The 15,739-nt window shown below is 39.1% G+C and overlaps 1 protein-coding gene across 3 annotated transcripts in view; it reads left to right on the top strand.

Annotated features, from left to right (window-relative positions):
- LOC136228553 (uncharacterized) overlaps window positions 1-15,739 on the top strand; it is a 43,280-nt gene that overhangs the window by 823 nt on the left and 26,718 nt on the right. For 2 of the 3 annotated variants that reach the window (XM_066016978.1, XM_066016976.1), the window contains exons 3-5: window positions 212-2,448; window positions 3,054-3,168; window positions 14,770-15,624. In XM_066016978.1, the coding sequence (XP_065873050.1) occupies window positions 212-2,448; window positions 3,054-3,168; window positions 14,770-15,624 (3,207 nt within the window). Of the gene's footprint in view, window positions 1-130; window positions 2,449-3,053; window positions 3,169-14,769; window positions 15,625-15,739 lie in introns of all 3 variants that reach the window. The other variant, XM_066016977.1, reaches the window with a different exon arrangement.

Below are 15,739 nucleotides of genomic sequence, written 5' to 3' on the forward strand. Positions count from 1 at the left end.
TGTTAGCTGCGTCAAAGATAATAGGAGTGGAAAATGCCAAGTTTCCAGTGATTTTTCTCTTTCAGATTAGCTGTATAAGACGGTCACATGTTTGGAATGATTTTTTAACATTATCTTCTGCTATTTACAGTTGAGCAAGTGAAGACATTTAAATTCACATGAATGGCTAAACTTGAGTACACTAGCTGAGGCTTTGTTTTATGCATACCAGGGTAGCGCCTTGCATGATCTGCTGGAGAGGATCTTGCTCCGCACTCCTTCAAAAAGTTGGTTCACTGCGTCGGTGTTGAATCTTGTGCTTAAGCATTGCCATTTGCAGATTTTTAATACCAATTTGCAAGTAAAGGTTCCCATCTTAAATGAAGCCCTGCTATACTTGTTTGAACTAAAGGAGTTTGATGGTGTATCTCAGGATTTTGAGCATGGATGTCTTCTTAGAGGGTTTGTTAGTGAAGTTTTTAGTCCTCTAAAGGAAACTTCTATTGCTATGGATTTCAGAGGTTTCAGACTTAGCTACAAAATGGAAGATACGAATAACTCTGTTTTTTCTACAGATCTTTTTTCATGCATTAAATTGAATGATCTACAGCTGTCAGACTTAAGTATCCGTGTTCCAGAATTAAATGTGTTACTGTCTCCACTTGATCTCCTTGTTCTGTCAGTATTTGCTAACCTACCATCAAAAGAATCAAAATGTATCAGAAATGGTAGACAATTGTGGAAACTAGCTGCAAACAGATTGGGATATGCCATTTCATCTCCCAGGTCGTCGTTGCATAATCTTGTTGGATTTGTTTGTCTATGGTTGCGCTATCTCAATGCTTATGAGGATTTTCTGTCCCTTCTCGGATATTCTGCCGACAACTTACTGGAAAAACTAGCTATTAAGAAGTTTCATGACAAAATGTTTCTCAGTTCTGTTAATCAAAGTTGGGAGGTCATTTCTCATACTGAGAAGGAGCTTCCAGCTGAAGCCATTGCCCAGGCAAGGCGAATAGCTAGATACAGGGCAACATTGGACAGTCGACAATGTGAAAGAAGTCATAAAAAATTCTCTGAGCATAGTCATTTCAATATTTTCTCCAAAATCCTTACACTACTAGTAGTTGCTTGGAGTGCTATATACAGGGTGTTCTGTGCAATTGTACATGGTTTTGTTTCAGTCAAGGGTTTCTTCCAAAAACCAAAATCTGAGGGGAAATTGGGAAACATTTCTCAAGATCACTGTCCGAAATGTTGCTTCCTACTAAACTTTGGAAAAATATTAATGACATTTTCTCCAAATAGCACAGTTCAAAATGCAAATGAAAAAATAAAATCGCAAATTGGGATCTCTCATTCTGATATGCAGTCATTTTGTCTATCAATAGATGCACTACTTTTTGTGTATGTTGATGCAATTTTTGAACAGTCCTATTCAATTTCCTGTGGGCTTTTGAAGTTTAAGTCATCTACTGCTATTAGGGCTACGACTGTGGAAAGCAGTTCGAATCATAGTGTTAGTTCTGTACGAGGAGATCGTAAAAGGATGACTGATAATTTAAAAACTGTTCTATGGAGTGAGCCTGCACAAATGATTCTTCCTTTGCGAAGTAGTGAAACCAATGCTGCAACTGATACTGCCTGTACCGCACCTTTAAAAAGTTGTCTGGAAGAAATGTGGCTGACTTGGAATCAAGCATGCACAAATTATGATGATAATGACATTGAGTATTCTGAAAAGCCGTGGCTTCTTTGTGAGATAAAAAATTGTTTGATGTATCCCAGCCTAAATGGTCTAGATTTTGGACTTTGGAAATGCAGTCTTATAGTAGGAAAATTAAATGTGAGTTTGGGATATCTTTCAATAGTATCAATGGCTGTTCTGCTTGGGCAGATGTGGTATACTCTAAATCTGACTGAGGACAAAAGAAGGAGAAGTGCTCCTTCACTGTCAATTCCAGCCACTGAAAATCAACAAGAATATTTTTGGGAAGGCAAATATGAATGTTTAATAAGTAGAATGAAAATGATTTTGCTTAAATTGTTTCCTGAGAAACGATTTCAGTTAGCAATATTCATAACTGGTCCTAACATTCAGATGTCAATGAGAAACATCGGATCTGATAGTTGGAATAAAGACAGGAATTTTCTAGTCAGAGAGGATGACTTTCACCTTGGATTTGATGATATTGAGGTTGTTGTTTGGCCAACTCCAAAGGTCGACTTAGCGTTAAATCACTTGCCAGGCGATGATGATGCAGTAACAGAGTGCCACAGGTTGCAAGAGCTTCATATAATTGAGATTCCAAAATCAGATAAAGAGAAGTATGCTTCGCATATGTGTGTTTCGCTGAAGTTATATCTAAGAGTGAATGGTTTGAATGTCTACATGGGAGATTCAAAAAAATTACAAGAGAGCCAAATTATTGTATTGAAGCCAATAGCTGTTGAGTTATCATTTTTCAGGTTGGTGATTTTGGCTTTATACATGCTCTGTGTTATAGGAGATACTAAAATTCTTTGGATGGTTCATCTCTTCAATTTTATGAATTATCGAGCAGGAGAAAATAGCATGATTTTGAATATTGAGTCCTCTTTTTCCATTACAGTTTGCTATGAGTTGAGATGGTTTTCTTGGATTTTTTCCAGGCTTGTGATTTAGTAGAGGTTTGTGGAAGCTTCTTTGAATATTATCCAACATGATTGGAGGGTTTTACTTTTTTAGTATTTTACTCTAATGTTTCGTTGTGTTTTTCAGATCCGAGGATACTTGTCCTCCATATTTTCTCATCCTTGTGTTTTTTTATGAGTAAATTTTTTTTTTTCAATAAATTTAACCTTTCAAAGTTAATGCTGCCCTTGCTCATTTTAATCTTTTTTTCTTTTCTTTTTTCTTTTGCAGTCTACCTATTAGATTTTTTCATCTGCTGTTTAGATTAATACTTTTGGTGATCTTCAGGATTATAGCATTCTTGTATTACAATTGAAAAGTCTTTATCTTTTTCTTCCTTTAATATTTTGACAAAGTCATATGTGATAATTCTGAGGAAGAATATATGCATCTCTTGCAGGGAGTCTGTACATACATTTAGCAGTACTACTATTGCTTTGTCTTCAGCATTGTGTGGGAGGGCTACAGGATTCACAGTAATATTATATATGGATGAATTGCATGCATTCTTTCAGGTATATATATCTCTTCATCTTTCCTTATTGTCATGGAACCGTTTTAGCTAAAAGCTCAAGCTGATAGTTAAAGGTCCACTTCATATTAATAGCCGACACACCCCCACACGCGAAAGCACACTTGGGCTTGAAGTGTGACAACACAGGCCCATATTACCATGTCCTGCAGGCCCATATTACCATGTCCTGCAAATAACTCAACAAATGGGGCTGCCAGGAATCGAACCCTGGACCACTTGGTCACACTGGCTCTGATACCATGTCATGGAACCGATTGAACTAAAAGCTCAAGCTAATAGTTAAAGGTCCACTTCATATTAATAGCTGACACTTATCAAACCTCCACTTTTTTACCTTGGAAACTAGAAAAGAGAATATTTTCATTTAGCTCTATATAGTATCAACTTATGGTTTTAAATCTTTTTGAGTCCTACCCATTGGGATGGAATAAGAGCTTTAAAACTTGAAGAGCTGAAACTACAAAAGATAAGAGGAGTTCTTATAGTCATACAAGATTTTTTATTTTTATGTTTATCTCTGTTGGTTTTGTTGGTTTGGTGAATCAGTTTGTATGTGTTTAAAAGGAAAAAAGTATGTTTATCCTTATCTAGCAAATGCTTCCGGTCCTCTCTTGTTCTTATGAGGCCTTAAAGTTTTAAAGTATAATTAGTGTGACCTTCAATTTGATATCCCAACGTTTTCTGTATCCTTTCCTTTTATTAAGTATAAGGTATTGGGCTCTCACACTATGAAACTTTGGGAGCGAGTGATTGAACAAAGGCTAAGGAGGACGGTGAAGATCTCGGAAAACCAGTTTGGCTTTATGCCGGGAAGATCAACTATGGAAGCCATCCATCTAATGAGACAATTAATGGAGCACTATCGAAATAAGAAGAAAGACTTGCATATGGTTTTCATTGACTTGGAGAAAGCATATGATAAGGTACCAAGGGAAGTACTTTGGTGGGCCTTGATAAGGAAAGGCATTTCGCGGAAATATATTGACATCATAAAGGACATGTATGAGGGAGTATGCACGAGTGTACGTACTAGTGTTGGGAAGACTGAAGAGTTTCCTATTACGATTGGAGTGCATCAAGGTTCCGCACTAAGCCCTTTTCTTTTTGCCATCGTTATGGATGAACTAACAAGTTCACTTCAAGATGGTATACCATGGTGCATGCTGTTTGCAGATGATATTGTGTTGGTTGATGAGACGAAAGAAGGAGTGGAGATGAAGTTGGAACTATGGAGGCAAACTCTAGAATCTAGAGGCTTTAAGTTGAGTCGAAGTAAGACAGAATATTTGGAGTGTAAGTTTAGCGGCCGTAAGAGTAGGGAGGCAGGGACAATCACCCTAGATGGGAGAGTTGTTCAGGCCTCGGATTGCTTCCGGTATTTAGGATCTATTATCCAAACGGATGGAGAAGTAGACGGAGATGTTGCCCATAGGATTAAAGCTGGTTGGTCGAAGTGGAAGAGTGCTACGGGTTTCCTTTGTGATCCCGACATGCCTAATAGATTGAAGGGAAAATTCTACCGGACGGCAATTAGACCAGCATTGTTATATGGTACGGAGTGTTGGGCAGTGAAACACTGCCACATCCATAAGATGTCGGTGGCGGAGATGCGTATGTTGAGATGGATGTGTGGTCACACGAGAAAGGACCGGGTGCGTAATGAAATAATTAGGACAAAAGTAGGGGTCACATCTATTGAGAATAAAATGAGAGAAAACCGACTAAGGTGGTTTGGCCATGTGAGACGTAGAGCGCTTGATGCGCCGGTTAGGAGAACCGAAGAGTGGCAAAGGGATGTAGTGGTGAGGGGTAGGGGAAGACCTAAGCAAACTTGGAGGAGGGTGATCGAGAGTGATATGAGTTTATTGGGAATTGAGGAAAATATGGTAGTGGATAGGACGGAGTGGAGGGAGCGAATCTGTGTCGCTGACACGACTTGATTTTCACGGTTTTATATGATGGTTCATGTTAGCCGACCCCGAATCGTTTCGGGACTAAGGCTTTGTTGTTGTTGTTGTTGTTGTATTGGGCTCATCTCATTTTTGTGACTTAATCTTTGGCATTTTTAGGAATCTCTTTTCCTTCTTCCACTTTCTGTTGTATAATTGCTGTTTTGCATCTTGAGGTGTGGGGAAATTAGGAATTGCTTTTCAGTATTTTTAGATGCTTTGTGTATGTCTTAATTGTGGGCTTTTGTTGGATCGTAATGGAGAGATAGGGGCGTCTTCCTAAGCACTGCTCAGCTTGAGGAGAAGGAGAATAACTTACGATAATGATGTTCTTTTATTTTTGCATGAAAGTTTTTTTCGTGATGCAAACCTAGATTCTTTTCTTTTTTACAATTATGAACCATCTGAAATTCCAGAACTACTTTACCGAAGCTTCAACTAGTCAAATATACTATTTAAGTTTGCTAGCTTTTCAGCTTGCTTCTTGTCAGGTATTAATATAAGTGGACCATTAACTATAGTTTGAGCTTTTAGTTCAATTGGTTCCATGACATGGTATTAGAGCCTCTTGGACCAAACGGTCGAGCGTTCGAGTTCTGACATCAAACTCCAGCGCAATGAAAACAAACGGTCACCGGAGGGTCCTTCAACGTCCACCCGTGAATCGGAATCTGGTAACAAACCTCATACTCACCATTTGGATCCTGGTTTTAAAGGAGGTGGAGGCCTTGGTCTTGATTCCCATTTTCATCCCAACCATTTCGATGGTACTGTGATGGTCATGCCGAAGGTGGGAATACCAGCGTTTGATGGTTCTGAGGATCCTCGTTCCTGGTTAACTCAGGCTGATCTATACTTCCGAGTTCATCACACTTAGCCATCCATAAAATGTGTATGTCCAGGTCGGCATTAACCTTGTTCGCTCGCTTGCTTCGTGATGATCCTCCCCTGACTTGGGACGTGTTCTGCTTGAAGATGCAACAATGATTTAGTGAACGAAGGGTGAAAAACGCATATGAGGAGCTCTCTACGCTCTCTCAAACTGTCGATGAGTACATAGAGGCATTTGAGAAGGTCACTACCTCCATTCCAAAATCTTCAGAGGATCATTTTCTAGTGCATTTTATTGGAGGATTGAAGGAAGTAATCAGGCCATGGGTGCACACTTTACGGTCTCAGAGACCTGTGATGATGCGATGGAATTCGCCAGGGATGTGGAGTTATCGTATGGAATGCAGGGGAATTGTAATTGGGTTAAAGAGAAAGGCGGTGCCAGTGATGGAATGGTCGATTCACAAGTGACTTCCCACATGTGGAAATCTAATTTTCCCAAACCAACTCCAAACCCGGCCCGGCTTCAAACCTGGTAACCTAAACCGATGACCCTAACCTTAACCGCCCCACTTCAAATAACCCATTCCAGATCCCTAATTTCAATCATAATCGAATCCGTTCTAACCTCCCACCACAAGAAACAGACGATCGCATGAAAAAGGGGTTTTGTTTCAAGTGTGCACAACCCTTCAGTCCACAACATCGATGCAAAATAGGGGAGTTGCACTTGGCGGTGACAAAAAATGAATTGTTTTTTGATTTAGATTCAACGTTTGCAGAGTCAGAGGAGATGACCGAAGGGGACAGTGCTGGATCGACGGAGAATGTTCAGCGTTAGAGCTCCTCACTGCCACTTCCTCACCTCGCACGAATTCTCATACGTTGAGGTTGACTGGAGAAATTTTGGGGATACCAATTGTATTATTAGTTGATTCCGGGACAACACACAACTTTATCTCCCCCAAATTGGTTCAATCCTTGACCTTATCTACAAAATCTATCCCCAGACTCTCTATCCGCTTGGGTGACATAGTGTCTCCGTTCGGGAACAATGCTTGGTCCATATCCAAATTGGTTATATTTTAGGATTTTTTGGCAAATGTTGTAATTGGTCCGTATATTTTAAAAGATTTTAAAAAAACCCTAAACTTTACCTATTTTTACAATTCGCCGTGTCCCAGCCGTGTCCCATCGAGTCCCATCCGTGTCCGATGCTCCGGCCGTGTCACCGCCGAGTCCCCGAGTCCGGCGAGTCCGACACGGCCACGCGACCCCGAGGAAGAGTCCGTGCTTCATAGGCCACTAGGAATAGTATTGTCTCCACCCCGACAACATGGACCAATATTGCTTACCAATGCGACTGTGTCAGAGGAAAATCCACCAGAAACCATTACGCCGTCCTTACAGACGTTAAGTACACGAGAATAGACTTCCGCGAAGGACGAGAGTGTCTCACTAGTCAACAATTGTGTACGAGCCACATCATACTCGAGACCTAAGCCCGCCAGAAAGCACTGAACAACAACTCGCTCTTTCTGTGCCTGCATCTGTTTCACATTGGACACAATGGGAAACATACTGTTCTCTTCTTTGTATGCTTGTTTCACCTCAGTATAATATTGCAGAAGAGATTGATTTTTATTCTTAACAGTAACATATGAAGATGAAACATATCCTTTTTGTTAGCATGCAAAAACTCTAGATATTCCTAGAATTCCTTGAGCGTCTCACAGCGAGTCACAACATCATCAAGTGTGTTTTGAATTTGATTAAACAATTTATAATCCTCCATTAACCATTTCTTATGCACATCAACAGTTGTTTTAGGTGGGGGATTACCAGTTAAATGGTCTTCTAAGTCAGCACTATTAACAAACCTACGGATAGTGCGTTACCACTAAGTATAGTTTTGACTCCCAAATAATTTTCTATCCGTAATTTTAGAGGAGCGTAATGGGAGTTCAGTGACATTTTTCTTTTCACCCCCCTATGCCATTAAACTAATTCAGAATGGAATAATATATATATATATATATATATTTGGACATATATATATTTGGACATTTTTTTTTAACTCTTTTTCTTTTTTCACTGTTTATTTTTTGTACTCTTTACTTTTTTTTTTTTTTTAAATAAAAGAAGATAACAGTAAACGTTGTTGTCGTGTGACCAAGAGGTCACGAGTTCGAGTCTTAGGAGCGGCCTCTTGCCAAATAAATTGGCAGGGGAAGGCTTGCCCCCAGTACACCCTTGTGGTGGGGCCCCTCCCCGGACCCTCGCTCAGCGGGGACGCGTAGTGCGACCGGGCCGCCCTTTTTTTTAAAAGAAGATAACAGTAGTATCTCAGAGTAATACACTATACCACGACTTTGGTACGCAACGCAAAAGGAAAATAGAGAAGGAGAGAATGCCTTCCCTGACAGAGGCGACCATGCAGGGTGGACGAAATTAATATTCTGACGCCGGATAAGTGAAACGGAGTCGAGGAGGAAGCTTCAAGCGTCTCCACTCGCCGGCGCGTGAGGACGGAGAGAAAGTGTAGCGGTGGCGCGTGAGTCCCACGCGCTGGTCAAATGCTGGCCGGATTTTGCAGAGTCACCGATTGGTGGCGGAGAAGAGGAATGGAAGGGGTGGTGAGATAAATGGACGTGCCAAACTAATTCAAGAGACCCAAGCTCTTCACAAACACCTGACCCTAGGAAATTCTACCCAGGAACAAACCAGAGAAAACCTTTCACAGAACCTTAAGCTCTGATACCATGTAATCTGTATTAGTATTTCTCTGTAAATTTTGTATTACATGCACATATATTTATATACACAATTAGGAGACATCTTTAATCTACAAGTAGTCTACAGCAGCCCAACCCTACAGCATACATACATCAGCCTTGTGCATGCTTTGCATTGACTACACATATTTTACATTAATTACAGGGGTAAAATTAGAGGTTTTGACCACTTTTAGAGGTTTTGACTAGCAAACCTTTAATAGTGGTGTGTGTTTGGCGAAGAGAGGTTTGAAAGAGCTTTTTGGGCTCAAATCTCTAATTTTGAAAAAGCTAATTTTAGAAGCTTTTTCTATTAGTTTATTGCTCCGTCTCTTTTAAATGACATTTTTTCCCCTACCACTCTTTACTCAAAAAAATGTTGTTTTGTTCATTTATTAAAAATAAAATAATAACATCATAAACATATTCATCTAGCTACATTTTAGTGGTAAATATCAATTAATAAATCTAAATTTACTATTATGTTTTTGAAAATTATATTTCTATTCAAAATTATATACATTAAAATTAACAATGAAAGTAATGAATATTATTGGAAACTTTGAAAAAAAAATATAAAAATATTAGTAAAAACCTAAGAATAATTTTATTGTTTAAATATATTTTTATGTATTATAAAGACCTAAGTTATAGTATGTGTATATAACATTTTTTAGAAAGTGATTAAGAATATGAATTATAAAAAATTAAAATAATAGTCATAAAATACTAATATCCTTATTTGTTATTTTACACAAATAGCTATTAGCAATCAGCTAAGTTTTACCAAGCAAATTTACACAAACAACTAGTCAAATCAGCTAATCAAATCAGATAATTAGCTAACAACTAATGTAAACAACTAACAACTATTTGCCAAATACGGCCCTTGTATATTTCTTTCTCTCGGATTAATAATACTCATTCTCCACTCTCTTAATTCTCTGTTATTTTCTTCTATGAATCCTACTGTTATTGAGTTAGGGAGGAGTTACCAGAATTTTCCTATCAAAGATTGTCAAGAGCACAAGTTATGCATCAGTGATCTTGTATACAACAACAACAACAACAACAAAGCCTTAGTTCCGAAATGATTCGGGGTCGGCTAACATGAACCATCATATAAAACCGTGAAAATAAAGTCGTGTCAGCGAAACAGATTCGCTCCCTCCACTCCGTCCTATCCACTACCATATTTTCCTCAATTCCCAATAAACTCATATCACTCTCGATCACCCTCCTCCAAGTTTGCTTAGGTCTTCCCCTACCCCTCACCACTACATCCCTTTGCCACTCTTCGGTTCTCCTAACCGGCGCATCAAGCGCTCTACGTCTCACATGGCCAAACCACCTTAGTCGGTTTTCTCTCATTTTATTCTCAATAGATGTGACCCCTACTTTTGTCCTAATTATTTCATTACGCACCCGGTCCTTTCTCGTGTGACCACACATCCATCTCAACATACGCATCTCCGCCACCGACATCTTATGGATGTGGCAGTGTTTCACTGCCCAACACTCCGTACCATATAACAATGCTGGTCTAATTGCCGTCCGGTAGAATTTTCCCTTCAATCTATTAGGCATGCCGGGATCACAAAGGAAACCCGTAGCACTCTTCCACTTCGACCAACCAGCTTTAATCCTATGAGCAACATCTCCATCTACTTCTCCATCCGTTTGGATAATAGATCCTAAATACCGGAAGCAATCCGAGGCCTGAACAACTCTCCCATCTAGGGTGATTGTCCCTGCCTCCCTACTCCTACGGCCGCTAAACTTACACTCCAAATATTCTGTCTTACTTCGACTCAACTTAAAGCCTCTAGATTCTAGAGTTTGCCTCCATAGTTCCAACTTCATCTCCACTCCTTCTTTCGTCTCATCAACCAACACAATATCATCTGCAAACAGCATGCACCATGGTATACCATCTTGAAGTGAACTTGTTAGTTCATCCATAACGATGGCAAAAAGAAATGGGCTTAGTGCGGAACCTTGATGCACTCCAATCGTAATAGGAAACTCTTCAGTCTTCCCAACACTAGTACGTACACTCGTGCATACTCCCTCATACATGTCCTTTATGATGTCAATATATTTCCGCGAAATGCCTTTCCTTGTCAAGGCCCACCAAAGTACTTCCCTTGGTACCTTATCATATGCTTTCTCCAAGTCAATGAAAACCATATGCAAGTCTTTCTTCTTATTTCGATAGTGCTCCATTAATTGTCTCATTAGATGGATGGCTTCCATAGTTGATCTTCCCGGCATAAAGCCAAACTGGTTTGCCGAGATCTTCACCGTCCTCCTTAGCCTTTGTTCAATCACTCGCTCCCAAAGTTTCATAGTGTGACTCATTAATTTGATTCCCCGATAGTTGGCACAATCTTGGACATCGCCTTTGTTCTTATACAAAGGGATTAAGGTACTTTTCCTCCATTCTGATGGCATCTTATTGTTTCTCCAAATTTTGTTGAAGAACGTCGTCAACCATTCGATTCCTCTTTCTCCCAAACATCTCCAAATCTCAATAGGGATGCCATCAGGTCCTACTGCTTTCTTCAACTTCATCTTACTTAATGTCATTTTGACTTCACCCTTTTGAATTCTCCGCAGGCATTCATGATTTATCATATCGTGATGGATACTTATATCTCCAACATCTTGTTGGCGATCTCCATTAAATAAGTCATCAAAATAGGACCTCCATCGTTCCTTGATATCCTTATCTCCAACTAGGACTTTCTGGTCCACATCCTTCACACATTTAACTTTTCCGAGATCTCGCGTCTTCCTATCTCTCATCCGAGCAATTCTATATATGTCTCTTTCCCCTTCTTTCGTATCCAATCTTGTATACAGATCCCGATTCACCTTTGCTCTAGCATGTCGTATGACCTTCTTTACTTCCCTTTTAGCCTCTTTGTATTTTTCGTAGTTCTCGTCACTCCTACATTTCCCCAATAGTTTATAGGATTCTCTCTTACTCTTTACTGCTTGTCGTACTTCTTCTGTCCACCAAGATGTGTCCTTACCCGGTGGCATGCTACCTTTAGATTCCCCTAGAACTTCATTCGCTACTTCCCTTATACTATGCTCCATCTTATTCCATATCGAATCTATATCTGAATCCATATTGCAAGTCCAAATATCTTTTTTGGTCATCTCATCCACAAATTTTTGTTGATTCTCCCCTTGCAATTTCCACCACTTAATCTTAGTCTCTACTTGAGGTGTTTGTTTTCTTATACATTTCCTACTTCGAAAATCTAGCACCACTACTCTATGTTGGGTTGTCGTACTCTCACCAGGGATCACCTTACAATCAATATAACTCTTTCTCCAAGCACTCCTTACTAAGAAGAAGTCAATTTGGCTCGCATTACTGCCACTCCGATAAGTCACTAAGTGGGATGTTCTCTTCATAAACCATGTGTTCATGATACTCAAGTCATAGGCTGATGCGAATTCCAAAATATCATTTCCTGCTTCATTCTTATCTCCAAAGCCATACCCTCCATGAACACTCTCAAACCCATCTCGCCTAGAACCCACGTGTCCATTGAGATCACCCCCTAGTACCATTTTTTCATCCCTAGGAACCTGTTGCACCACTTCCTCTAAGTCATCCCAAAAAGCTTGTCTTATAGACACATCTAATCCTATTTGTGGCGCATATGCACTAATGACATTCACAACCTCATCCCCTATCACTAGCTTAACACTCATAATTCTATCGCTCTTCCTAGACACCGCTACTACCTCATCAATATACTCCCTATCAATAAGAATACCTACTCCATTTCTACCCTTATCCTTTCCTGAGTACCAAAGCTTATAACCCCAAGGAGCTATCTCTCTAGCCTTGGCTCCAACCCACTTGGTTTCTTGTAGGCATAATATATTTATTCTCCTCCTCTTCATAGCATCTACAATTTCAGCTAATCTTCCTGTCAAAGAACCTATGTTCCATGTCCCAAAGCGTAACCTACTACCCTTACCCCTACCCCTACCATTACCGTGGACTAGCTTATTTACCCGCAACCCTTGCATATTTGACACCACCCCCGGGTCCTGGGTTGGCGCGCCGCTTCGGGGCGACGACCTAGCAACCCTTGCACATTTATCACTACACCCGGGTCTAGGAAGTGCAGCGCGTCGCTGAGTAGGGAACGCCCCAACGGTATTTATATTATGGTTCATGTCATAAGATGTGGCTAAGTTTTACGCTGGCCGCCACAAACCTACCGCAACCCTCCTCCTTTGTCCGGGCTTGGGACCGGCTGTAAAGGCCACCAAGTGACCCTCACAGGCGGAGTTCATCAGTGATCTTGTATAATGAATTTAAATCATAAATATCTGAAGGAATTAAATTTGGCATTTAACCAATGAAGGTCCAAGCTCCTGCATTGAAGAATATAGTACTGTTTTATTTTTTTAAGTAGTTTGAACTGTGTTGTTTACATTTTCAAATCAGAAACTGAAACTGAAGATTGAGTTCTCAAACTGAGTTTGTACCAGCCTTTCCAGATTCATTTAGGGCAATCGAAAACTTGCAAGAACACATGGACACTTGAAAATAATTCAAGCTATAAGGAAAACAAAATGGTCAATGAATTATTGTTTGATATCTCTTAGTTGATCCGAATGAAAAAGAGGTTCCCATATTTCATTAACAAGACATAAAGTTTATTTATTTCCATTTATTCGACAATTTCATATCTTTCGTTAGTTACATGATAATTACTGCCTGATGTTTGATTAGACTCTGATGCAGTGACAATAAATATGTTAGTATCCAGTAACAAGGAAAACAAAGGGTTATAATAATGTTATGAATGTCAAAATATTCAACGGATTTACAATCTTTTCCTCATTTTGTTTCTAGAAAGGAACCAATTTTACTCATAATCTTCTGCTTTTGTTGTCTTTTTTTCTGACCTGTTTGTGGAGTTTTCTTGTACTTTTAGGATATGTTATGGAATGCCGTAATTGTATATAGCCGATACCTAATTATAGGAATCAAATCCCTTAATCATAAGAGGGATTATAAATTAAATGTAATTATTTATTTCCTATTTTCGTAGCTCTCTCATGTATAAATTGGTGTGTTTATGCACCATATGAATATAAGAATTCTATTTTTCATTCTTCTTTCTGTTTAACATGGTATCAGAGCCTAGTTTGGCTTGTTTTCTGGGTTTAACATGAATATCAGAGCTACGCTAGTGAGCAGACTATTCCTGGTGGTTTCATAGCCAGTCTGCCCTTATGAGCTTCCCAGGATTTCGAGTTTGGTTTATGGGTTGAGTTTCCCAGGATTTATTTTCTGCTTTGCGACCGGTGTGAGTTTTTGTTTGGTGATGTAAAAGTATTTCCAGATCTGCCCTTGAGAGAAGATGTTAAGCTTCCAGAAATCTGGTTGGATTTTTTCTGGATTTGGTTTCTGGGTTGAGTTTCCCAGGAGTTATTCAAGCATACATCTGGTCCTGTATATCAGAGCCTAGTTTAATTCTCCGTATGTGTTTTTGTTCTTCTGGGTTGCGTTTCCGAAATTACATTTCCTAAAAGGGGTTCTTTGGGTGATATTGTTTTGAGATTCTATTTGTCTCACCGTCTCATCCACTTGATGGTACCAGTATCAAGCAACTTCTTTCTCCAGCATCGTCTCTTCTGTCTGTGTCCGTGTGCACTGACAGACCCTCTTTTTGATTTGATTTATTTTGTTACATTTATTTGTATTTGTACCAAGCTAGGCACGATTAACATCTATGCTCCAGCTTGAGGGGAGTGTTATGGAATGCCATAATTGTATATAGCCTTTACCTAATTATAGGAATCAAATTCCTTAATCATAGGGATTATAAAATAATTGTAATTATTTTTTTCCTAGATTCGGTTGCTCTCTCATGTATATATTGTTGTGTTTATGCACCATATGAATATAAGAACTCTATTTTCCATTCTTCTTTCTATTTAAAAGGATAATTTTGTTTAATGTCTTGATGATACAATTTTGTCCAGGTTGTTGCAGATTTATTGTCAGCAGTTACTTATGCTTTTAGTGGCTTCCCGAAAACTGGTCATGTACCTCTTCAAGATTTTATAATGCAAAGAAAGGTGTTTCCAGATCCTGTGAATGATGAGATAAATGTGGAAGGAGATGCTTTGATTTGTAATAGTACTTTGTTTTCTATTAACGGCAGCTTTCATTTTAAGTCGATGGATTTGATTCTTCAAAATGCTAGAACAAGTAACAAGAGAGAGAGTGCAAAAAAAGCATATGTTGCTTCACATCTTCAAAAGTTGTCTGGGAATGACTTGGATGATTACGGAGTTTGGGTTTCTGTTCATCATTATTATATGGGAATTGTTTATGAAGAAGACAAAGTGGAAGCCCATTGTGATATTTTAGGAATCCAGTCTATAATTTTTAGTTATCCGGATCAACTGGGAAAAAGTTTTGATCACCTCATAGTTAAACACTTGCAGCTACAGTCTGAAAATTGGTTGTATGAGTTTTCTCTTCCTAGTTTCTCATTTACTTTATGTCTGGATTATCCTCATGATAGATTGAGTAACTTGTTTGGCAATTCTAGTTTGCACGGTAATGTGTCAAACGGAGTGGAGATTTCTCAAGTGGTAATTGATTCTGACACCTCAAGGGCTCAGTCTTCTAAGGTTGAGAGTTCAGATTTTGCTTCAGATATCTCAGGTCGAAACTCAAATCACTGGATTCTCCTAAATGCTATACTGAGTGGGATGTTCATTGCAAGGCACTCAACAAAGGACATTGCGGTGGGATCGCATCAATTCAATAAGTTCACATCATTGCTTTCAGTTGGAGGAAATTTTCAGACAGTCTCTTGGAGAATACAGGTGCTGACTTTATCTCTAGTGGAAGGAAAATAATTATCACCTCTACATTTTTTGGCTTTCTTTATCATACCATAAAAGCGGATGACCTTTTTTTCTTCATCACTAGTAATTTTTA

The sequence above is a fragment of the Euphorbia lathyris genome, chromosome 5 (genome assembly GCF_963576675.1).
Source record: "Euphorbia lathyris chromosome 5, ddEupLath1.1, whole genome shotgun sequence".
Lineage (NCBI taxonomy): Eukaryota > Viridiplantae > Streptophyta > Magnoliopsida > Malpighiales > Euphorbiaceae > Euphorbia > Euphorbia lathyris.